Raw genomic sequence first — 23,306 nt, forward strand, 5'->3', positions numbered from 1 at the left:
AACCTGAGAACAGCTTTCATTACCAAAAATGGGTAACTTGGAAACCTCCACCTTCCTTCCTTTCTTCTGGCATAAGCTTTTTGAAACCTTTTTAACATATCCAAGAACAAGCAAAAAACAAGGACAAGAGACCTTATATATAGCAAGGTGTCATCAGAAATGTCTGTTGGAACACAGAAACTGTAGAACAAACAGGGTTTTAATTCGCCTGCATGTAGCAAAGCACTTATTTCAGGCTCTCTTCACAGTCTTTGTCATTTAGAAGAAAAAACAAAACCCTCCCCAAAATCCAACATTCCAATCATGCAAGCTGTCCCAGCATGTCTCTGTAACTGCAATATTAGAGCCTTATGTCTCCTGTGTGTACTGAGGCTACTTTCTCCCTGTCCTTCTCCTATAGTCACATGAGTGAGAGGCTCCTGTAGATGGCTACTGAGTCAACTATATCAAGCTCCTCTAGTATCCAGCTTAATGGGCAAATGCAATTACTGTTCCAGAATGCAATTACTGTTACAGAGTGATTTTTAGTGCCTTATCCAAATGTTTCTCACTTCAGTAATGCATTATTCTGCTTCCAAGAACTGCATGGGTAATGGCAGACTGTGTTTGATCTAATGATTTAAAGAAATGGCAGGAGGCATGCAGTAAGGACAACCCAAGTATATAACAAAATTACTTCACAGCATCATCTTCCTACCTGTCTTGTAATAAGAATCCCTGGGTTTCAACCAGTCACTAAAGTACAACACTTTTTCATAATTTAAATCAAAATCTAAAGGAAATAAAAAATTAATATGTTTTTTCATGCAAAACTCCCCAAGGCTCAGACACGACTTCTCCTGGAACTCTGAAAAGACCATAAGGAGACATAATTTTGTCTGGTTTTATTATATCAATATTTCAGGAATAAAAATGCAGGCACAAAAGCTCAGTACAGGGATTAGTTTTGTTTTGCAGGAACTCAAGTACAAATTCAGCTCTGCTTTTGTCAGATACAGTGTCAAAAATCAGAAAGACTGATACAAGCTGAAGCAGACACACTACACTTTTCTTTTGTGGATTGTTTCTTGTGGAACAGGTGCTGATCTCTTTCTTTTTCTCCCAGATCCAAAGGCAAGCCAAGCCAGGCTTCCAGATTTGTAACACATGCATGTTGAAGATCTGTTATTAGTGAGTCTTTTGACAATGTAGCAGCTTACAAAAAGTTGGCTGCCTTAACTAAAAGCTAGGCTGATCATTGCCCACTAAGAAGAATAGCATATTTCTCAACCTCTTCTGTTTTGTTACATACATAAAACACATACTACTATTTCCTTCCTAAAACAGCATCATAGAGTTTTCCAGTCCTCTTTACTTGAATCACTCCAAAGCCAGCTGCCTCCAGGAGCTTGCTGTACTCTGCTGCTGTTCTCTCTTTCCCTTCTGTCTGCACCAACATATTCATGGAATACAGCTGGGTTTCTACAGGCCCACTTTTATCTTCATTCAGAAGGGATTCAACCAGCAGCACTCCCCCACCTGGTGGAGAGAAGAGAAAGAAAACACAGCCTGAGCAATGAAAAGGCGAGCTATTTTTGAGCTGTTACTAGGACAGATCCTAACCTTACTTTCAGGAAGAGGCAGTCTCTACATTAAGTCACATTTCAGCATCACAGAAGACAATGAAAGAGCCAAAGCATCAGAGGATATCCTTGCTCAGCTATGTTGGTACTGACATCCTAGAGCTGAAGGAGGTGCTATGGCTGGGCTGGAAATTTCCCATTTTCCCCAGCTGAAATTAACAGGACCTTAATAATTTTGTTTTGTAGGCAGTGCTTTTGAAACTCTGAGCCTTCATTGTGATGCTTAATGGGATTTTTTGCTGTGCTGTATACACCTATCTAAACAATAGTAAGAGTCCCTCTGCTCTTCAAGAATTCACACCTACCAGGTTTGCAAGCTTTGTAGACTTTTGCCAGCAGTTGTTTGCATTTGTCATCATCCCAATCATGCAGTATCTTGGATAAAATATACAGTTCAGCTTCAGGTATTGAATCATTAAAGAAGTCTCCTGTGAAGCAAGAATACATGCATTATACAAATCCCCACAACACTGAGAGCTGAGTTATGCAAATATTTTCAGTTCTGTTCAATTCCAGGCTTGCAATGTCCTTTAGACATATCACATGGCAATGGAGGTACCAGGTGAAAGTCCTCTGCTGCACTGCATAGGGAATTTTGCTCTTGATCAGTCTCAAGAAGATCTGAAACATTTAAACGCAATAACTCATCCTGAAACAGACTGATGTACAGGAAAGAATTTGAGTTTTGGCTTTCTCCAATGACAGAAATTCAAATTCATACTGCACTAAGGACATAGGTTCACTAAGTTCCTGTCATGAGAAAGAAGGAAAGAATATTGCCTTCTCTAAGAAAGTTTTCAAAGATCTTCTGTAATCACAGAATTACTCCATAAATCCATAGGTAAAAATACACATCTCTCACCTCCATCACTAGTTTGTTATTCCTTTTGTTCAGCACCTGCTGTACTGCACTCAGATTTTTTTTCTCAGCACTTTACTTTGTCGTTTCTTCTCCCATTTTGTTGCATCTTTGTTTTTATACACTCCCTTCCCTCCTCAAGTCTCCTTTTCTCTCTCTCAGATCTGAGCAATTTTAAGCACTTCCAGCACTTTGAAGACTTTTGTAAACATTAAAAATGAGATCTCCCTATATTCATTTTCCTCATACATAGTACAAAGACTATGCAGGATCAGTGGTCTGGGCAAGAGGAATAGGAGCTAGCTCACCCACTTTTATGTTCCAAAATATCCTAGGACTCAATCAGCTGTGACCAGAGAAGGAAAAACCCATGTTCAGAGCAGACCTGGCGCCCCTCACATCTGCCAGGAGGTTTGCACAGGAGAAAAGGGGAGTGTTAGGAAAATTTATAACAAAGCATAGCAGATTTCAAAATTGCATGATGCTTTTTTTTTTTTTTTTTTTTTTTTTTTGCTAACGTACCATTGTTCTTAAGAAATGAAATAGCTCTCTTCAGGAATTACTGTTGCTGAATAACTGACTTGTGTCTCTGACAGCTGCTGGAGGACAGCTGGAACAGCTGCAGAGGTGGGTTGGGGAGGCTGCAGCCTGAGACCCTGTCCCCATAAGGGGCAGCTGGAGACCTGAGCCTCCAGTATGACACCTCTGAGCAGAGCCAGGGCTCTGGAGCCACAGCTGTGACAACTCCACACCACTGTCCCCACCTACCTTCATGGAAAGTGATCTGATGCTCCTCAGGGGAAACAAACTGTTCTTTGGCCACCTGCACAACTTTGGGCAGGTCATAAATTGTGACAGTAGAATTTGGATACAAAGAAACACATTCTTGGGCCAAAGCTCCTCCACCTCCTTTGGGGACAGGAAAAGAAGGTCAGTACTGACACAAACCCAACCTGTTCAGTGACATCCCCATGAAAGTATACAGGCAATGGTACATTCAGCCTCATGGAAGCTGGCAATGTATATTTGACCCCTTGAGACACCTCTTCCCATGTGCTGCTGGGAGGGAAGAGGAGGGGCAGGAGAAGTCACTGTCTCCATGTGTTCTGCAGGAAGGCCTGGGGGCAGCAGCACCCAGGCATGTGGGGTCAGCCCCTGCCCTTACCACTCCTACACTCCCTCCTTGCCAGACCAGCTGCAGGTGTTGGAAGGTGAAAAGTGAAAAACAGTCACTAAACCAGGCTCTGGGGAAGAAGTGAGGGAGGCCAGGAGGGAGCCTGCCTTGTCCTGTGAATCCTGGCAGCACTCAGCAGAGCTGGGACAGCAGGGTGCTGCAGGATAAGAGGCTGTAGGCAGTACCTCAACAACAGAGACTGTAAAGGAAGAAGGAGAGAGTCTGGCACTGGAAGAATGCATCAAACAAGGCATGAAAAATGCTAAAGCTGCCACATCCACGAGGGGATGAGTGACTGCTTACATAAATCAGACTGTAAAGAAAAACATTCAGCTTTCTAATGCTCTCATCACTCTCACGTTTCTGTTTTTAACCAACCAAATCAGTAAAATTCTCCTTATATTGTTATGTCCTACTTTCCACTGTTTTGCCCATCATATAACATAGGAGTTGTTTTCCTCTGCAGAGCTTATAAAAGACAGTCCAGAGGCTTGTTAAAGAATATCTCCGGACACTCACCTCCCAGGTCATAGATCTGCCTGAAAGGGGAAAGGTCAAATGCAGCAAGGACATCTCTGCCACATATACTCCATACTGAGTTCTGGCCAGCCATGAATTTTAGCATTTCTTCATCTGATCTAGCAAGGCAAACAGAGACAGCACAGAGAGAGGGTTCCTTACCACATCCTCAGAGATTCCTATCATATAACTGCTGCTACATGTTTTAGCTTAAACAAAAATCTCTGGCTTTATTGACACAGAATATGTCCTCTTTGCATATAAACCTACCTTGAATATACTGTATCAGGAGTGTACAGCTATGAATTCATGCATTTAAATAGGGAATTAAGACTAGTGAAATCCAACAATGTATTATGCTGCTCATTCTCAGAATTTCCAAGGGACTTTTTTTTCCTTCAACTATCATTGCCTCTGTCAGAGATCTGTGATGTTTTTCAAGTTAGAAAATTACATACTTCTATTCAAAATATCAGACAGTGTCACAGTAATTGATATTGTTGAGAAATAAAAACATTGCATGATGCTTATGAGAGGAATTCTCACCTCATCATATTTAATTGTCCTGAGTCATAGTTAAAAACATTAGTTTTATCCACAACAAGAAGAATAAAACTTCTATAAATATTTTAATGGTTACCTGTACATTGCTCCAAAAGGGTCTTTGGATGAAACACCAAAAGCTCTTTCATATTGGTTTCTTCCTTCTCTAAAATAGTAATTGAAAAAGCCTATGAGAGTGCTGATATATTTCTCAACCTCTCACAAGAATGACTGGTTCTTTTCAAGATCAGGGTGAGATGGCACTTTGAGCAATCTGATGTAGTGAGTGGCATCAATGGTAGGAAGGTTGGAACTAGATGATCTTTAGAGCCTCTTTCAACCCAAACCATTCCAGGATTCTGTCATTTACGGGAGCACATCTGAGGTAAATGTACAAGACTGATACAATCATCACCGTCATCTACACCATGTTTGGTCATCATGTTTGACATGGACTGGAACAAGTGAGACTCCAGACCCATACTTAACTGCCCCTATAAACCTTTGCAGCAGAAGGACCCTTAGCCACCACTACTCATTATTTACTTTGTTGATGCCACATCCAGTAAGATCCACTGTAATGATAAAGTGCTTTACTGAAGGTGACACATAAAGAAATCGGATTTCTAGATCATCTCTACAATGAAAGGGAAAAGGAAAACAAGAACATACACAAATGGAAAACTAGGAGGGGAGAAAAGCACACATATGGCCACGTTAACAGCTGAATTATCTGTTGCTTTTAATTTCTGAGAATGAGTCAGCATCTTTACTGAGCTCTTCCCCAGAAACACAACACTCAGAGCTGTGACACAGATGCTGCAAAGCACCAGACAGCACACAGCACTCCTCCTTACCTCACAGCATCAGCCAGGTACTGCCAGCACAAGTAGACTGTGTTGGAATAATACATCATAATGTGATACTGAGACTTTGGACTTGATTTTGTAAGGTAGACATTGGAAATTTCTGTGTTTCTGTAGAGGGCTAAAGCATAAAATAAATATATTTACTAACATATATGATATATGACCTTGCCAAGTCTGTTGTACAGCTTGGTGTTTATCACCAGAAGATGTCTATACAGCCAAAAACACAGCCACATTACTTCTACAACCAAAGCCTTCCACTGCAATGAGCAGTGGGTGAGAGCTGCTTAAATCTGTGTTACCTCATTACATCTAGGTAAACACCATCTCCCTATGCTTAACTCCAGCCCCAACTATTTCTTTCAAGAAGAGCAAAAATAATGCCTTTTAAGAGATGTCATTTATGTTGGGGAGGATGAAACAAGAAAGCCTTATAAATATGACTGCCTGGCAAAAGATTTTGAGAATATAGAAACTATAAGTGAGATTGAAATGAAAGCAACCTTTGAGATCCCTTAGTTGCTGAACAACGGGAAAACAATGATATGACCAGCTGAATGTAATCCCCCCTGGAGGAAACAATTCCCTCTGCAAGCAGGCAGGCCTAAGTGTCAGAGCAGACCCTGCAGCTTGGCAGATGGGGCCCAAAGAGTAAGATTTAGGGTTTAAAATGTAAACATAGTATGGTAATGTAGTGATTCTTATAGGTTGTATGGAAATGTTATAGGATATGCATGCTGTAGTAGATTGGTTAATGAGAATCTGAATATTCAACACAGAAGATGATTTATTGTATAGTAACGGGAACTTCGCGCTCTTTTCACTCTCTCTCTCTCTTTGTCTCACTCTGTCTCTTTACGCGCTCTTCTTCGCTCCCTTTTCTCTCTTTGTCTCTTTGTCTTCTCCTCTGCACTTCTTCACCCCCTCCTTTCTACATACTCTCCACTCTTAAACCTTTGCCTTTAACTCTCTTACACTTTGGGCCTCTCTTCTCTCGGGCCTGCTCCGAGCTGCGGCAGGCAGCTCCAGCAGGGCCCTTCACCCACGCCCTTTGCAATAAACTGCAAGTTATACAACTTGGCTTCAAAGAGATCTCATCTCCGTCCGTCCCAGCCGTGCGACCCCCCTGCAGCTCTTACAATTTACATACAGGCTTCTCCTCTCAGAGGAAGCTTTCAGTGTGCTCTAAGTGAGAACTCTTTGCAGACAAATCTTCTTTCTGATCAACAAGGTCAGCAGGTGGGGAGAAAGTCCCCAAAACAGTAGGCCAGCCACACAAACACTCCCTCAGTTCACTAGGACAGGACCTTCTGCAAACAGAAGAATGCCTAAAGGACTCCCAGAAATCTCCCCACTCCCTCCAATGCATCTGCTGTGGCATCACTCACCCACAGCACTTGCATACCAAAGGAATATAAAAGATAGATCCTGCTCTCCCCAAACCCATTTGGCAACAACTATAATCCCTAAAGCAGAGTATGCCAACACAAGGCAGGGCAGGGGACACAATTTGTGAGACTCTAGCTGGTCCTGACCAGCTGTCTGATGGCTACAGATCCTTTCTGTCCAAGTGCATTCCATGTTTCTGACATAAGGAAAAACTTTTATCACCTCTCAGTTCTGATCAACAAAATAGTTCACATAATGGTAAAAACCCTAAGAAGAACAAAACCTGTTTTAAATCATGCTGTTACCATCCACCCTGGCATTTTAAGTTTAAAATCCTGTCCATACCACAGAGATTTCTTGAGACAAGCTCCACAGAGCTTTTGGAGTTATCCTAAATATCTTCTCCACAGTCACATGTACAAAGACATTTAGGAATATAGAGCCCTGTGCCTGTGTTTCATTTTATACTTGTGATCATGCTGACATTTGCCTCCTCTTCCAGCTGAAGAGTAAATCCTAAGAGTGATTCTCTCCTTCTTCCAGCTACATTAACTGACTTAACATTTGGTATCACCTTTGCCCACACATCTTACCTCACTTTCAAAACCATCAGAGGTTTAAATCTTGCAATTTATTTCCATTCCTCTGCCTTTATTACCTCCTTCTTGTGTCATCTCTACTGCCAAGAGCTTCAATCCCACACAGGCATCCAGCAGTCTTCTCATCCCCATGGTGCTGGCACCCAGACCTGCAGCAATGGCATCTGAAGACAGAGGCTGTCCTGACTCCAGAAGAAGATCAAACACCCCCAGCTCACAGGCAGTGAACATAACCTGGGAGCAGGGAAAGATGGGAGTGAGGGATTAGGTGAAAGCACAAAGCCTACTGCATTTCACAAGCTGCTTAAGTAGGGAAAATATAAATTTAATAATATTTATTTCAGATAAACTTGTATTTCATATAAACAAGTCCAATTATTAAATTGTAATTTATCTGAGCACCAATATTAACATACTATGCATGTAATGCACTCATTAGTCTTATTCTTTTTCCTTTTCCAGTGAAGCCAGCCAATGCTTTTTGGCTTCCAAAAGTCCACATTTAGAGACCAGATTTTGTGTGTAAATGTCCTTGCCTCTTTCTTAGTTTAGAAACAGATTCTCACAATCTCCTAGAAAGAACAAAGGCAAGTCTGGGTGGGTGTGCTTGTTGTCTGTTTATGTTTCTGTTCTTTAACTAGGATCTAGCACATGCTTCAGTGAACCCTGGAGACTCTCTCATGGCTTGCAATAGGGTGAATATCCCATTCTATGGACCTTGCTTTCAGGCACTGATGAGAAGGACTACAGTGATCTTCCAAAAGCAGGGAGGTTCCTCTCATCCAGAAGAACAGCTTCATTTAACTGCACAAAACTGCCCAGTCTTTCCCTAGAGTTGTTTAATTTCTCCAGCAACATTCATCAACCTTCGGACAAACACAGCTAACCATACATTAAAAAAAAAAGAATCGACCATCTTTCTTTAGCTATACACAGTCAATCTTACAAGTATGAGCCTATTACTCTGGTCACATAAACACTCCTGAAACAGTAACAAAGACATCAATTTAACAGACTGCCTGTATCTACAATGATTTGAGCTACAGTTATTCCTGTACAATGAAGCTCCTTTTACCCTGAGTAAGAACATGGCTTAGCATGGCCAAAGTTGAAGTTGTTTCTCTAAAACACAGTACTAACAGTGTTAATTTGGAAAGCACTGGGCCCCTCTTTTTCTCACAACGGGATTTTTCATTATCTATTTTTCCTCTCTTTATTGTCAGCTGTGCCTTTCAGGAGCTTAAGGTGCAGCGTTTTTTGCACAACCAAAGAGCATTCCTTCTCTTACCGTGTTGGCCAGGGGATCAGCAAGGGACAATAGGAAAGTTAAGTAGTAAATGAGGAAAAAATCATCCACTGCACTGGATATTATAATTTTATGCCCATGTGCTTAAGCAAACAACATCAGCAAACAATAAGAAGAGTAGAATTACTTAGTTTTGCCTTTGTGCCTTAAAAATATCTTTGGAAAAAACAGTCATTATAGCAGTGCTTTCACCTCTACCAAAGACTTACATTCAGGATCTAAAGAGAAATCCCTAATATTTCTTTCTGCATACTCTTTCTAAAAGTTATATTTCTTACCTTTGAGATTAAAAATCCATTGCTGTATTGCACGATGATTTGAGGATAGTCAAGGTCTTCTGTGGAACCCATCTTCCTTCTGGACTGAGACACAGATTTCCTGGCTCTCTTAATTTAAATAAGCTTCTTTTAACCAAACACAAAGCACACCAGCTGATCCACATAATCTTATTGCTTCTGGGAAACACACTGGTTACAAAACATGTTAGCTGAATTATTTGGCTTTGATGGGTCTTTCTACCTGGTTCAGCTGTTTCTTTGGATCTTCCATCACCAAGTATAAGGCACTGTGGATTAAAGCTTGTATTGTCAGCTCATCAGTCAGCAACACAGTGGTACCTCAGAAGCCTTGAAAGCTTGTAACAAGCAAAACAGGAATCAGTACAGAAGAATACCAAGAACCTGAATTCAGTGCAAGCCACCAGCATTCATAAACCAAAGCAGAATCTTACTTGAGACTTGAAACTTGCTGTGGGGACAGTCTGGGGGACCCTGGGCTGGCAGTAGTGTATCCCTCATCCCTAAGTGCAGAAGCAGCAAGTCCAAAGAGAAGCTGTAAGAATCTGTTGCTGTTTTCTTACTGTGATTAGTTTGCTCTGAAGACGATCACTCAGATGAAGCCTACAAGGATGTAATCTACATTTTTTACTTTTCTGTATTTTGCAGGTCCTCCCAGCCAGCCTGATACCAGCATAGAAAGGAATACTTGGAGCACTTCACTAGGAGTGTCCTACTTGCACTTTGCCAAGTTTTGACAGAGCAGGATGCTGAGGCGTGACAACACATTTTAATTTTCCAGCTGGTTACTACAGTTTTCCTCCCCTTCTCTGCAAAAAAAAATAATGGGCAGCAGAAGGCCCTTGGGAAGAAACAATGAAATGACTGCAAAGTGCAAGATGGGGCATGGATTTCAACTTCACACAGGACATACCTCATAGGTTTTCATCAGAAAATTAAACCCCTGGATTACTTTCCTGAAATCTTGCTGCCCCATTTCTCTGTCTCTGTCTGACATCTTGCCTATCTCACCTCCGGGAAGATGCGGCAACATTCAGGTGAGGAAGATCCTTTCCATCAAGGAAAAGACTCAGATTTTATATCACACATTTAGTGACCCTTCAGGAAACAATGTTAAATTAAACCTTATTTAGGTAGTACGCTGAAGGCAAAATGTGACAAACCAACATTTTTTCAGTGGCAGATTTCTCCATGCTTCAGATTCCACTGTATAATCTTTCTCTGCATCCGTACTTTCTAACTAAATTGTACATAATTGCACATCACCAGCCAAAGGTAACTATTGTTACCCCAAAAAAAATATGTTGTATGAAAATAAAAAAAGAAATTCTCTTCTAAAGGCCAATTCTACGTGCTTCTGAGAAACTGGTGCAATTTCATGCAAGATTAAGGATTTCCCACTCCTGGGAACATAACAGCTATTCAGCCCCATAAATGCACTTCACTTAAGGCAAAGTTATATGGTACATGAGTCTCCACTAATAAAATGACCACACATTCATTAAATACACTTGAAGTTCTTTTTCAATTATAACTAAATCTGTCTGTTGAGGATACCAGTTATAATCATCTAATGGGATTACCACTAGTAGTGAGATGTAGGGGAGGAGGCTTGCAGATAACCCGCACCAGATTGAAAAAAGCCACATGCAGAAGCTGTTTCCAAGTAAATTGTTAGTGAGGCTTAGAGTTTAAGCTCCTTTTAAGCTAGAAATGCATTCATGAAGATGAAATTGCAATGGCTTGCTTTCTATGAAAACCCTATCAAGATTTCTCTCATAGGGCTTAGACCACATGCAGGCTAAAGCCCTTATTTTACCACCACAGCTCTATTTCAGTGATGCATTTTTCTTTGCCTAAATGACTCACTAGAGTCAAATGCTACACAAAAACCAATTATGTCATTTTTGCATAACATTTGAAAGTAAGAAATTATCTATGAACAAAGGAGATTTAGTTAAATGAATGTGCCTGCCAGTGAGAAATCTTCTCACACAAAACCTTCCTTATAAGCAAAAACTAAAAATCCCAGGGATGTGACCACAATGAGTTTCAATAATTCCAGTAGGGAGCAACTCTGCCTTGCTATCATGACCAAGTCTCTAAGTATACCCAGTTTATAACACATGCCCTGGAAGGGCCCTGAGGTATTATTTTGTGGTCTTTTTTAAGCAATCCTAAAAAATCAAGATACTTAATATCATACTTTTTCTTTGAAATAGAATATCAAGTTTAAAATGCTCTTTTCTTCTTTGTAGCTTCTAATTATTCTCATATTTCACAACAGATGCATTTTCCTAGTAGCATAACTATTATTTCTATCACTTTTGACACACACCAATTTTAGTTTTTTCCTATTTTCATCACATATACTAATAGCAAATATTTGGAGTGGGCACAAAAACCTGTATCTCCAGTTCATTTTCTAAGCAAACCCTCCCTTCTCTTTAGATTCACTTACAGTAAACTCTATCAGAATATCTTTTAAAGTGCATCTCAGGCAATCCAAAGTTGTTCTTGGTTTAACTTGTGGACTGCAGATAATCTCTCAACATATAATTCAACTATGTAATAATTGAGATTTCTATCAGTGGAAAGTCCCAGCAGATTAGAGTCATAGTCTTCGTGAGGATAGCCAGCTACACCAGCCTCAAGGGGTGGATGCAGAAACTTTAGAGAGAGAGACAGATGCAAACAGAAAACCAAAAGAGATAGCAGCTGAGGCAGGCTCAGAATTTGCTTGTGTTCTGCCACAAAGAACACAAAGGAAAACCATGGGTACACAACTGCCTTAAACAGGCCATTTCAGAGGCTTGGCTTTGTTGGACATGGCAGGAACACCTTCCTGCCCAAGGGAGGTGGTGAATAAATTCCTCATTTTGCCTTGCTTGTGCATGCAGCTTTGGCTTTACCTTTATATTGTGTTTATCTCAATCCACAAGTTTTTTCACTTTTACCCTCACAATTCCCTATCCCATCCCACTAGGGGTGTGTAAACACCTGCATGGACCCAGCTGCTATAAATCACAGCAGCAAGACGTGCAATGAACAGAAAAGATTTTTTTCCAACTCTTCCCTTTTACAGGGAAGGTAGAAAGTAACAGACACCACTAGGCAATTCCTCTGAGTGTTGACATGTCTGGGATCATGTGCAGAATTGCAGGGAAAATCTAAGTGAAGGTGATCAGTTCTTGTTCGGACACTTTGCTGGCAGTGCCTGGGAGTGACATCCCTTCATATTGTCCTACAAGAAGTCCAATATCATGGACAGCACACCTGAACATCCCATGCAGAGCAGGTAGAGCTCACCTGGCAGGTGCCACAGTGCACATGCTGTTAGATTAGTTATCAATTAGAGAGCAATTCCAATCAGCCTTAGTCCTTCAAAAATTTAATAACATATGCTATGGCAAAGCATTAGCCTGAGCTAATAAATTAATTTAATCTTTTTTTGTCAGGCAGCAGGAGATTCAGGTGCAGCATGAGGGGGTACCAGACCAAATTCCTTTTCTGTGCTGCCACTAAAGAAGGAAGGATGGTGGTGCACATCACTTCAAACCAGCCTCCAGAGCCCAGTATTACATTAATATAGGACACTTGATTCATTCTGTGCATTCATTCAGTTCTGAAGCATCAACCCAATTCTGAAGAATCAACAGCAACTAGATTGCTGCTTTATACAAACACTAGAGACAACTGCAAATTTACTGTGAAGCAGCAAAAGGTACCTTCTGCAAATAATATGCTCATCAGACTTGGGAAAGGCCAGATAAACAGCATGTAATGTAAGCTTACTAAAATGTGTGTTGTATTCAGAATAACCAAACCTCAGAAGCAGGATACCAGATCAAGACACAGGCAATGCATAATAAACACAAATTTGATCTGTATAGTAATACAGGACATCAGTGGCCAATTTTGCCCGTACATTTATGAATTAAGGTATTTGCCAAACTAGTTGGTTTAATTGCTGTCTTATATAGAATGTAAAATCTCTAACTCTGCTAGCAAACATGAGTGGCCACAATAGTCTGTTATATAGTCCTATATAAGAACTGCCCTAAAGCTGACATTGGTGCCAAATTCAGGTAGTCCTAATCACCAGTTGACTCTCACTAGTTTGTCTTTATAGCTTGTGGCACTGATAGAATCTTGTGTTCACAATTTTGGGTGCAACTGCAAAAACTCCCCTTTTCTCTGTCAGCTTTAAAGCTGATGCTTCCAGGTAACATAACATATTTTTATATACATACCTAATTATGCCTATGTCTTTGTTTTAGGACACTGAATAGATTACTCTGCAAAGGTAGAGCCAATTAGAAACAGGATTTGGATATGGTTCCAGTTTTGGTAATAATTTTTACTAATATAAATTACTGCTGGCAAATTGACTCACACATTATCAAAATTCCTTTACCAGAGCAGGTAGTAATCAGATGGAAAATATCACACTAATCATATTGAAGGGCTTTGGCCTTGCTGTTGTACCAAAGCTGTCGTTTGACTAAGCTGCTTCCCAAGCCACCTAGTGCAGGCTGAGGCTAGGAGATAAAAAGAAAATTGCAGGTCAAAGGGCTGGTATGTGCAGAGACTCATCAGCCCTCAGACAGATACAAGAGACATTCCTTAAGGATAAATCAGGACTATGCAGCAACACTGTTCATAGCAACAAGATCTTAGATTTCTTACCCCTTTGAGACTCCTGTTCTTCTTTGTTTCACGAGGGCTGCAGAAAAACCATTCCTGGTTGCCACTGCCAACAGCTGTGACAAGTCAGCATCACATGCAGAGAACACATGCACCAGATCCTGCCCAGAAAAGGGAGCTCAAGAGCTTTGGCCCACGAACTTCCCACCCTCTTCAGCTCAGACCTTGCTGAAAGCAGTCTGTGATTAGCAGGGTTCACACCTACAACAGGAAGAGGTCACATGCTCCTTGTATCACTAGATGATCAGTACACTTAAAAACTATGCATCCTCAAGAGCAAATAGGGTTCCCACTTTATCCTGTCCTTCTGGCAAGGACATAGAGGAGACATTGTGGTGTCAGATGTGAAATCTCTCCTGAAGCCATGTGCAACAATTGAGGTCTATTCTCATAACCAAGAAAACTCTCCTCCCACTTCATCATGTGAGTTAAGAATGATCAAGAATGACAGCAGAACACTGGAATGAACACTGGGCATTTCTTGGGACTCAGTAGATGAAATAGGGCTCAGAGGTCTCTTTCCCTGATGCCTAGACTTTCCAGCAGGCATGAACACAGGGCTGTAGCATGAAGTTGCCCAATCTATGGTTTAACAGGATTTACACCCTGTGTTTATACAACACCAATCATGCTAAATGTGGAAATTTTTCCACTAGTGAAGGAAATAACCTACCAGTTAAGAGCCAACCTGACCTTTCCTCAGCAACAAAGCCTGCTGATTTTAAACTAAGCTTGAATTGACAGATATGGCTGCTTGACACAAGGCAAGAAGCTGGGTCAGCTCTTGACTCGGCAAGGGAAGATTTTGGAATTACACAGAAGAAACAATGCCCTCCCTTGACCAGATGGCAACACAGTAAGTGGTGTGCCCCAGGACACAGCTGGCCCTCCTGGCTACACTGAAACCCATGTTCAACCTGCCATCCACCACAACCCCCAGTCCCTTTCTGCAGGGCTGCTCTCCGTTGTCTTGTTCCCCAGTGTGTGTGTACCCCCAGAGCTGCCCCATTCCAGGTGTGGATCCAGCATTTGCCCCTCATATGGCTGGTGACTGCCCAGTCCTCTGATGTATCTATGCCTCTCTGCCTTTGAGGGACACAACAGCTCCTCACAATTTAGGTTGTCAATGTCTTACCTTTTCTGTCCACAGCTAGTACCTACAAAGATTTCAGCAGCATGGTCTAGTAAGAAACAAACCCACATGGATTCTGAAAGAAAGCAGACAAACTCATTCAGCCAAGGATCCAGCTGAGCTGAGCACTAAGGTGCTTCTCAGACACTCCAGGAAATGGATGCACTTTGATTTCACGCATCAGGGTGAAGATAATGGCATCTGAAGGCTGTAGTTAAAGAGCACACATCCTGCTGAATTAAGAATTGGAGCAGCTGTAACATAACAGGACCATCAAGAAGAGAAGCTTAGTTCCAAATGTGCTGAGTGATGCTTTCAACAAACAAGTTCTTAACACAACACTTCTGCAGATTTTAATATACTGACACATGAAAACAGCAACTTCAGTTCACTGGAAACAGTTTTCTTTTTAATTTTACCATAAAAATGCAAAATAAACTCTTTCACTGTAACATTATAGCTTTTAATATTCCTGAGCTGCATTTTAAAAGCAAAAGTATTCTTAAACAGATTTAACAAGAGACACTGCAGCCTTACTTTTCAACAACACAAGTAAAAATAATTTAGCAAGAAGGCCCCTTTTTCAAGACAATGTTTAGCTCTTTATGTACCTGAAAAAATGTTTCAAGTAGCCCTATGCCACCTGAAATTACAAAGCCAAATATGTCAACAAAATACCAGAACAACTTTCAACCATTTCACCACTGCTTGTTACTTCCTACACCAGGTGTGCCTCTCTTACACAGAAAGTATTATACAAAGGCATTACACACCAGAATAATGTGGGCCACAAAGCTTGGCATCATACAGACATATGAAGGAATCAAAGCAGTTTAAAAGGTATCCTGCATAAATTCATCGTCAGTTTTAGGAAAAAATATGAAAGTCCTGCTATCCATCTCAATCAATAAAAACTCTACTTTGTTAAACGTGATTTCATTGAACGCACCAGGAAACACTTTAAATCAAATTTGTATGTAATAGCTTGTCACCTCTGAAGTTCCTTTAGCTGGCACCCATGTATTTTTTAAGCCAAATTAGGTGATAAAAACTAAATACACTAAAATTAAGGTTTAGAAAATTGAAACTGAAGAAAACAGGTTGGCTTTTAGCACTTTAGGAACTTCAGTACAAGCACAAGTGATTATACCTACATTGTGGCAGAAACCTAGAAAGAGACAACAAAGGAAGGAAAGTCAAAATCAGGCATCTCTTTTCTTGATTTCAAGGACTAGATGCACGCTTAGAATTGGTTGAAACAATTGTGTTTCCTATAGCAGTCACACAGATGAGGTCTGGTGTCCAATTCTGTGGCCCTTTGGTCCTACCAGAGCCTTTCAAAGGAGCCAAGGTCTCCACTACCCACTCCAAGAACTCCTTTGCTGACTGAGTGATCACCTCCGGTGCCTTCGTCTCCTGCTGGCACTTCTGCGACTGCGGCTCCTTTCCCTCCTGTCCCGCCTGCGCTCCCTGCTGCGCGTTCTTCTGTAGCGGGAGCGTCTGGGGCTCGCGCTCCTTCGCCGAGGGCTGCGGCTGCGGCGAGGGCTGTAGCTCCTGCTGGAGCGCCTGTAATACCTCCTGTCCTTCCTATGCTTCTCATCCCGGGAGCTCACATCTCTTCTGTGCCTGCTGCTCTCCCATCTACCCTTGCTCTCATCACTGTTTATGCTGCTACATGAATGGCTCTTTCTTCTCCTTGGCTCTGTTCCACGTTTGCCCTGCTCACAGGGCAAGTCCTTCTTGCAAGTGTTCTGGTCACAGTTAGAGAGGCTCTTCTGGTCCTGGTTATCGGCGGGCACACATGAAAGTAGCCCCGAACCCTTTTTGTCAGAACACCTCTCAGAGTTTGTAGTATGAAGATTCTGACCTTCTTTGACACGAACTTTGTCATGAATGTTGCCATTTAAGTACTTGCATTGAGTGTTTACACTTTCAGGGGATGCTACTTCTGTTTGAGAGCCAGGAGCAAGTTTGGCTGTAACGGCCTGTCCTGAGGTAGAAGTGATGCAGCTGGATGACACAGTGTGGGGAACAACACTAGGGCTTTTCAGCATGTCAGTCTGAGATGCTTCAGTTTCTTCTTTGTTTTGATTAACTGCATCCATTTTCTTGCTCAGAAGATTGTTCAGTAGTTTCTCCCTCAGCTCCTTTTCTTTCCTCTGCAACCCCAGTGCTCTCTCTTTTTCCTCTTCCACACGTTTAAGCTCAGCCTCCTGGAGCCTCCGTCTCTCCTCTAGCTGTTGAAGACAAATCTTTTCTTCATTCTGTTCTTGCTCCAAAAGCTTTACTGTCTGAAAAACAATCCAAGGGAAGAGTAAACAAAAAATACCTCCTCCTGCTTCCAAGTTACAACATAACACAAAGGCAGCAAAGTGGCAAGAAAATCTAACCAACAGAACTTAACCATCCCAAAATAAAATGGTGTTTCCATTTTAAAGGGAAAAAAAATCAAAACCAATCAACCAACAAAACCCACTAATCCAGAACTGCTGTAAGTTGAAACATTATTTGTCCACAGTTCTTGAAGAGAAGTTTTGTCTTTGTGGCTCCTCAATATAACAAAAGTAATAACATGTGAAATCTGCACAATTGAAATACATTTATCAGGGTCAAAACTTGAAGGTTTCAGTCAAATTTAAAATTTCAAAATTCAGTCAAATTGAAAATACTTTAAATTTTATTGAAAATTACTTCTTTTACAATAAGTCCACAAAACCAGCATGTAATTAAATGGACAATTATAATGTAGAAACTGATTGTCATGTTGTCAACCATTCTAAAAACTCACGATACTGGAAAAGGTTCAAACCTTTTTCTATTCTGATCTAGTCAAGGGCTTTAGTATAGACCTCAGAATTTTCTAAATGAAAGAAACACACTCTCTGCTTCATCAGATAACCCTTCTGTTCCACAGCTACAAAGTTAAAAGACCTGCAAAAGGCATTTCTGTGTATGTAACTGATGTAATTGATCTGTGAGTTCAAAAACACTCCTGAAATGCACTGGCATCAAGAAAAAAACCTGTGCTTTTCCACACAGATTTTTGTTTCTACAGAAAATATTTCACATTCAGTACACCCTAATACGGTTTTATCCAAGTCTTAAGCTTCAGTGTTTCGGTGAAAAAAATAACACTATTGTTAGAGACCTCTGCTGACAGTACTCTTCCTACAGAAGAAACACTCTGTGCATTTCAAACACTGACTAATGAAAGTTCAATTTCTGAAACTGCAAAGAACAGTGAACAGAATTGCTGCAAGGCATATGGGAAACAGCATCTAAACCAGAATTAGAAAAGGAGTCTTGCATCTTATACTCTGTGTTTAGCTCACTTCATCATGCTCACATGTTCTTCTACTCGACTAAAGAAAACCTGACAATTAATTTACAGATAAAACATGCTATTCAGGACTATAGGATCAAGCTCACTTTCCATTTACCTACAAGTGCATATGTTACCAAGAGACAAATACTGTTCCACTGTGCTTTTCTGAAATTTTGCTCTAAGGAATAGCAGCTGCAGAGGTAGTAAACCTTGTGTTTAATGAACAGTGCTCCCCACCTCCTCTCAAGCCAGCAAAGGGCTTTGTTCTGTTGGATTCTTCATTAGCTTCTGAAATAAGTATTTAAATTACCTTTGCTCTGCTTAGCAGTTCTGCAATTAGTCTAATGGACTGAAGATTTCTCTGAGCTAACAGGAGTTTCCTTTCTTCTAGCTTTATCTTCTCTTGAAGTTTTCTCTGTTCTTCAGCTTGAAGCTTTTCAAGTTGCTTTTTGTTCCGTCGAACTTCACGATCTTTCTGTTTCTGTTCTCTCTTGCGCAACTTCTCTTCTCTTTTTCTCTCTCTCTCATATTCTTCAAGCTCTCTCTGCTTCCTAAAAAGAGAAATATTTTTCCCTTATCTAGGCAAAGCACAATTTCAAACTTCTACTGTATGTTCAATACATTTTACACTTCAAGTAAATTTGTTTCTAAATAAGTCATGCTGATGAAGAACAAAATAGAAAACTGAACATTTTAACCCTTACTTGTGACAGCAAACAATCATATTCTAACTATTTTTAAGTTTGATTTCAAAGAAACAAAAATGCTACAGCAAAGAATTGTTTTTTAAACTTTGACCAGAGATAATAACCAATGCATGAGGCAGCTGGGCAGAGAATCATCACAGCCACAAGAAGAATACCAAGCAAATGAATGTCTGCAGTGGTGGTGGGTTTTATTTCTGTGATTAGGCAGCTTCTGCTAAAGGCCAATGGTATCTGAAACCAGGTGTCTAAAGGCAAGACTTTTAGGAAATTGAGTATTTTGCAGGTTTAATATTCTGAACTGAACATAAGCATAAGTGGTAAACTAAACCACACTCAGCTTTTAAGTGCTTAATTTTAGCTAGAGACAGCTTGTGTTTTTTATTTTCTATCTTTTGATGGTGCTATGAAGGAGCAGTTTTCTTATGTCTGATTGTTAAAACTATAACTGAACAATAAGAGGGAAGTACCTTTCTTCTTCTTTTTGCTTTTCCTCAGCTTCTTTCTCTTTACGTTTTTGTTCTTCTCTCTGCTTTTCAAGCTCTTGAAGCTTTTGCCTTTCAAGCTGACGCTTCTTAATCGATGCATCACTGAGGTGTTTTGTTGAGTCAAAAGAAACCTGCACATGATACAATTGAAAGCAGTTTTAAGGAAACAAAAAAAAAAAATCAAAAATTACAACCTGACAACTTTAACTTAGACCTTGGTGTAAGTACAATCAGATATGTAAAACGTTCTTCAAAACAAAGGGAACTTCTCTATGTGCCCAGCGAAAGCACCACTTATTCTAATCAGGTACTAAATGTGTGCACACATGTAGTAAAATCAGATACCACTTCTATGTCTCACAACCAAAAATAAACCTCAGTGTGGCTCAGACTCTGTCTGTCCAAAGATTTCAATGTGTCAGAATGGGCACGCACAGAACTCCTAATTAATGCAAGCTGTTAGGGACTCTACAGCACTATGTAGAAAAAGGTTTAAATAAAGGCCTTCTTTTCTGTCTAAAACAGTTAAATTAAATTCAGCAGAAGATGTAGTTCTACAGCATTCAGCACCTGGTTTAAGCCTCTGCACCACTTCTAAAACCAAGATTCCCAAATTGAGTACACTGGGCAGAAGATCCCAAGTTGTGGGAACAGAAAGAAAAGAAAGACACACACATCTGAAAAATGAGACTTCAGAGGCGCTCAGCTTCCAGGATATATGAACACACCTTGGTCATGTCCTGCTGTGTGCTGGAACAGGACACCACCAGACATGACAGCCCTGGCATCCTAATCTCCAATTCTGAGTGCAGGCAGGCAGGGATCTGTAACACATTTCCACAGACCCATGGTCATTGAACCACGGGGCAGAGAACAAGGAGCACAGCCTCTGCAGTTTAATCTACTCAGGCTTTAGGCATAAATGATGTTTCACTAACAGACTGAGGGGACAAATAGGTACAAACAGACAAGGTGTGGTGACCTTGTACGACAGTGAGCTGCTGTCCCGACAGGGCAGCTGCCAGGAAGGCATGACTCTTCTTGCACAGCCATACTAAACTTGGGAACCCTGATCCTCCTCTGCACGTAAATGACAGGTTGAGTTTCACCAGGTCAAGGCACAGTTTCTACCCCACAACTGACAAGCTTTGATAACAAGATAAAAGATTGCAGTATTTTACTTACACTGACTAAACTACAATTTGAATAGATATCTGCATGTTCCCACATTGCACAAAGGAATGCTCAAGGTGTTTTTCTGAAATACACTCCCTGGTTTCATGAATGACTACTGAGCATACCAAAGTACATCCACAAACATTTCACTCAACCAATATGTAAATGCATAGACCACCCCCAAACAGAGTAAGTTTTCTTGAGGCTGTGCTATCAGAGACACTACATCTGAACGGACTGCCTTGTTCCCTCCTGTCACAGCTGTAATTTCTAAGACAATGAGGTTACAGAAGATCACTTCTGGAAAACTCTGTATGTAAATATTATGAAATAAGCATAGGAAATTCACAGGAAGCTGTGCTCCAAATGAAAATTATCATTTAAATTTTTGTGGGGCCTTGCTGTATATCAGGTACACAGATGATTAACTGTATATTTCCCAGACCAGACAGGCCACATGCTACTACTAAGCCTTTTAGTTCTGACCTTCAACTGGCAGACCCAGCTATCAATGCAGGGACCAGACACAGAATGTGAAATTCTCCCCCAAAATATCTCTCTGCACTGAACACATGAAAGTATAATGCACTTTACAACCATTCTTATGGCGAAATTTGTCTGAACTTGTTCTGAACTGGAATTTTAAGTGAAATTGCAATTTATAAACACATATTCTTTTCTAAAGCAATTTAGAAAATTGCATTCATAAACTTGATCCTTCCATCAGCATTTTTCATTTCTAGAACAGTCTTGTTAAGGAAAAAAGCAAAACCCCGCTCACTTTAGTTACATAATCTAACAGCACATTTTTCTACCAACATTTTCCTTTGAAAACTGCATTATGCCTGTCCCATAAAGCCACATTAACGCTGTCAGTGTCACCTGTTGCCATCACTGTGGTGTACAGATAAAGGCTTCAAGCACTATGGCAATAACATTTCGCCGTACCCAGACCTTCATGTGGGCTCCCACACAAAAGGCTGCAGTCTCTCACCTTTATATTGCAAGCCACAGCTTTGCCATCATCGCCCTTGTACATGAGCTTCATCCCTCGCAGGGCATTCATGGCCTCGATGAACCCTGCGTACTCCCGGTACTGGACATAGGCTTCAAAGTTTAAATGGCCTCCAAAGCTGAAAGTGTGAAAATTCCTGCCAGTCATCTCTTCTCTGTAAGGGTCCAGCATGGGTATGTCCACATTACGGATCTCTCCAAATTTCTGGAAAACTTTTATAAGGACTTCTTCACTTGGCTTTTCTGAGCCAGTCTCCTTGGCTGCAAACCACTTACAAGGCAAACCCTCCAGGTGAATGGTGTCCGGCCTTTCCCCAGGCAAGGTCTCGTTCATATCTTTTGCATCTCGGAAAAACGAGTCCCAGTCATGTCTGGTAGGAAAGTCAATCTTGTACTCCGCAGCACGCACTTTCAAAATGTCAGAGAAGCCGCTCAGCTTTATTGTTTTGCCATCAAGGCACGCCAGAAAAGATTTAACCAAACTTTTGTTCTCGACCTCTCCTTCAAACCTAATGAAATCCATTGTGCTTTTAGAAATCCGCAGAGTGGAAAACTGATGAGTTTGCACCATCCCCTTCAATCTTTCCATCACTTCCCAGTTCGAAATGGATTTTCCCGGTTGCTTCAGCTGAGGAAGTGCCACACTGATGGTCATTTTTGTAATGGGTTTAAGGTATAACCCACAGGGAGCACAGAGCTCTACAGCTTCTGATGTATCATGAACTATTGTTGCAGCAGCCATAACAAAGAAAAAGCATAGGATAAAAAAAATAAAAGATGCAAGTTTAAGTTGCAGGCCAACAGTAGTCAAATAAAATAGCCCTTATCCATAAATAATTTAATTCTTTGGCGATTTAACCATTCCCAAGTTAAAACGATGTCTCTTAACACAAGAGTGAATTAGATAATTACAACCGAGTAGTACAAACATCTTAAATTACTTTACAACCACTAGAGCCTATAAGTAATTAAATCTCTGTAAGGCCTCTGAATAGAAAACTAGAAGCTGATGACAGTCTTAGGAATACATGAGGTTGGTATGTGATTGCTCAGAAAGCAGCTACCCTTTCTCAGGAGGGAAGGGACTGGCGGCGCGATGTCACACCGCTCCCAAATCTACTTAACAACCAGTGAACCCCAGCAGGCTGGCGCCGAGGCGGATCTCACGTTCTCCGGAAGGAAGACCTGGAAAGTGTCTGCAACGAGAGAAAAGCGCCCCTTTTATTTAACAGACCGAAGCCCCACCGCCCCTCCCTGCCGGCGGAACAAGGCTGGGTAACAACACCGCGACTCACAGCGGAGCCAGCGGCCACCGCCGGCAGCTGCCCCCGGCGGGCGGAGCCCGGGCGGCGGGGGGACACCCCGGGAAGATGCCAACGGGAAAAGCGCCCCTCGCCGACGCCAGGGTCCACCCGCACCCCCCGCCGCCGGCTCCTGCGCGTCCCCCGGCAGGCGGAGCCCGGCCCGCGTCCCTCGCTCCCGCTGCCCGGACGGGACCCCCCGCCCGCCTCACCCGCAGCCGCCGGGACGGCACCACCCCGCGTGCGCCGCCGCCGCTTCCGCTTCCGCGCGGCGCGAGGCCGC

The 23,306-nt window shown here is 41.5% G+C and overlaps 2 protein-coding genes across 4 annotated transcripts; both read right to left on the reverse strand.

Annotated features, from left to right (window-relative positions):
• Positions 1-887: 887 nt before the first annotated feature.
• On the reverse strand, positions 888-9,232 carry ASMT (acetylserotonin O-methyltransferase). Its single transcript, XM_063150503.1, has 8 exons — positions 9,159-9,232; positions 7,634-7,808; positions 5,575-5,704; positions 4,815-4,883; positions 4,175-4,293; positions 3,250-3,390; positions 1,928-2,050; positions 888-1,518 (listed from the first exon to the last, which is right to left on the reverse strand). The coding sequence occupies exons 1-8, from the start codon at positions 9,228-9,230 to the stop codon at positions 1,307-1,309; spliced, it is 1,041 nt and encodes a 346-aa protein (XP_063006573.1). The 5' UTR covers positions 9,231-9,232; the 3' UTR covers positions 888-1,306.
• Positions 9,233-15,402: 6,170 nt separating this feature from the next.
• AKAP17A (A-kinase anchoring protein 17A) lies at positions 15,403-23,277 on the reverse strand. 3 transcript variants are annotated; one of them, XM_063149683.1, is made up of 6 exons: positions 23,236-23,277; positions 22,787-22,918; positions 21,703-22,445; positions 19,515-19,663; positions 18,651-18,891; positions 15,403-17,306 (listed from the first exon to the last, which is right to left on the reverse strand). In XM_063149683.1, exons 3-6 carry the CDS (start codon positions 22,375-22,377, stop codon positions 16,410-16,412), a joined length of 1,962 nt encoding a protein of 653 aa, XP_063005753.1. In that variant the 5' UTR covers positions 22,378-22,445; positions 22,787-22,918; positions 23,236-23,277; the 3' UTR covers positions 15,403-16,409. The 3 variants fall into 3 exon arrangements, with proteins under 3 accessions (XP_063005753.1, XP_063005751.1, XP_063005752.1); XM_063149681.1 differs by having other exon boundaries at positions 21,703-22,918; XM_063149682.1 differs by lacking the exon at positions 23,236-23,277 and having other exon boundaries at positions 22,787-23,024.
• Between the last annotated feature and the right edge of the window lie 29 nt (positions 23,278-23,306).

The sequence above is a fragment of the Melospiza melodia genome, chromosome 2, assembly GCF_035770615.1.
Source record: "Melospiza melodia melodia isolate bMelMel2 chromosome 2, bMelMel2.pri, whole genome shotgun sequence".
Taxonomy (NCBI): domain Eukaryota; kingdom Metazoa; phylum Chordata; class Aves; order Passeriformes; family Passerellidae; genus Melospiza; species Melospiza melodia.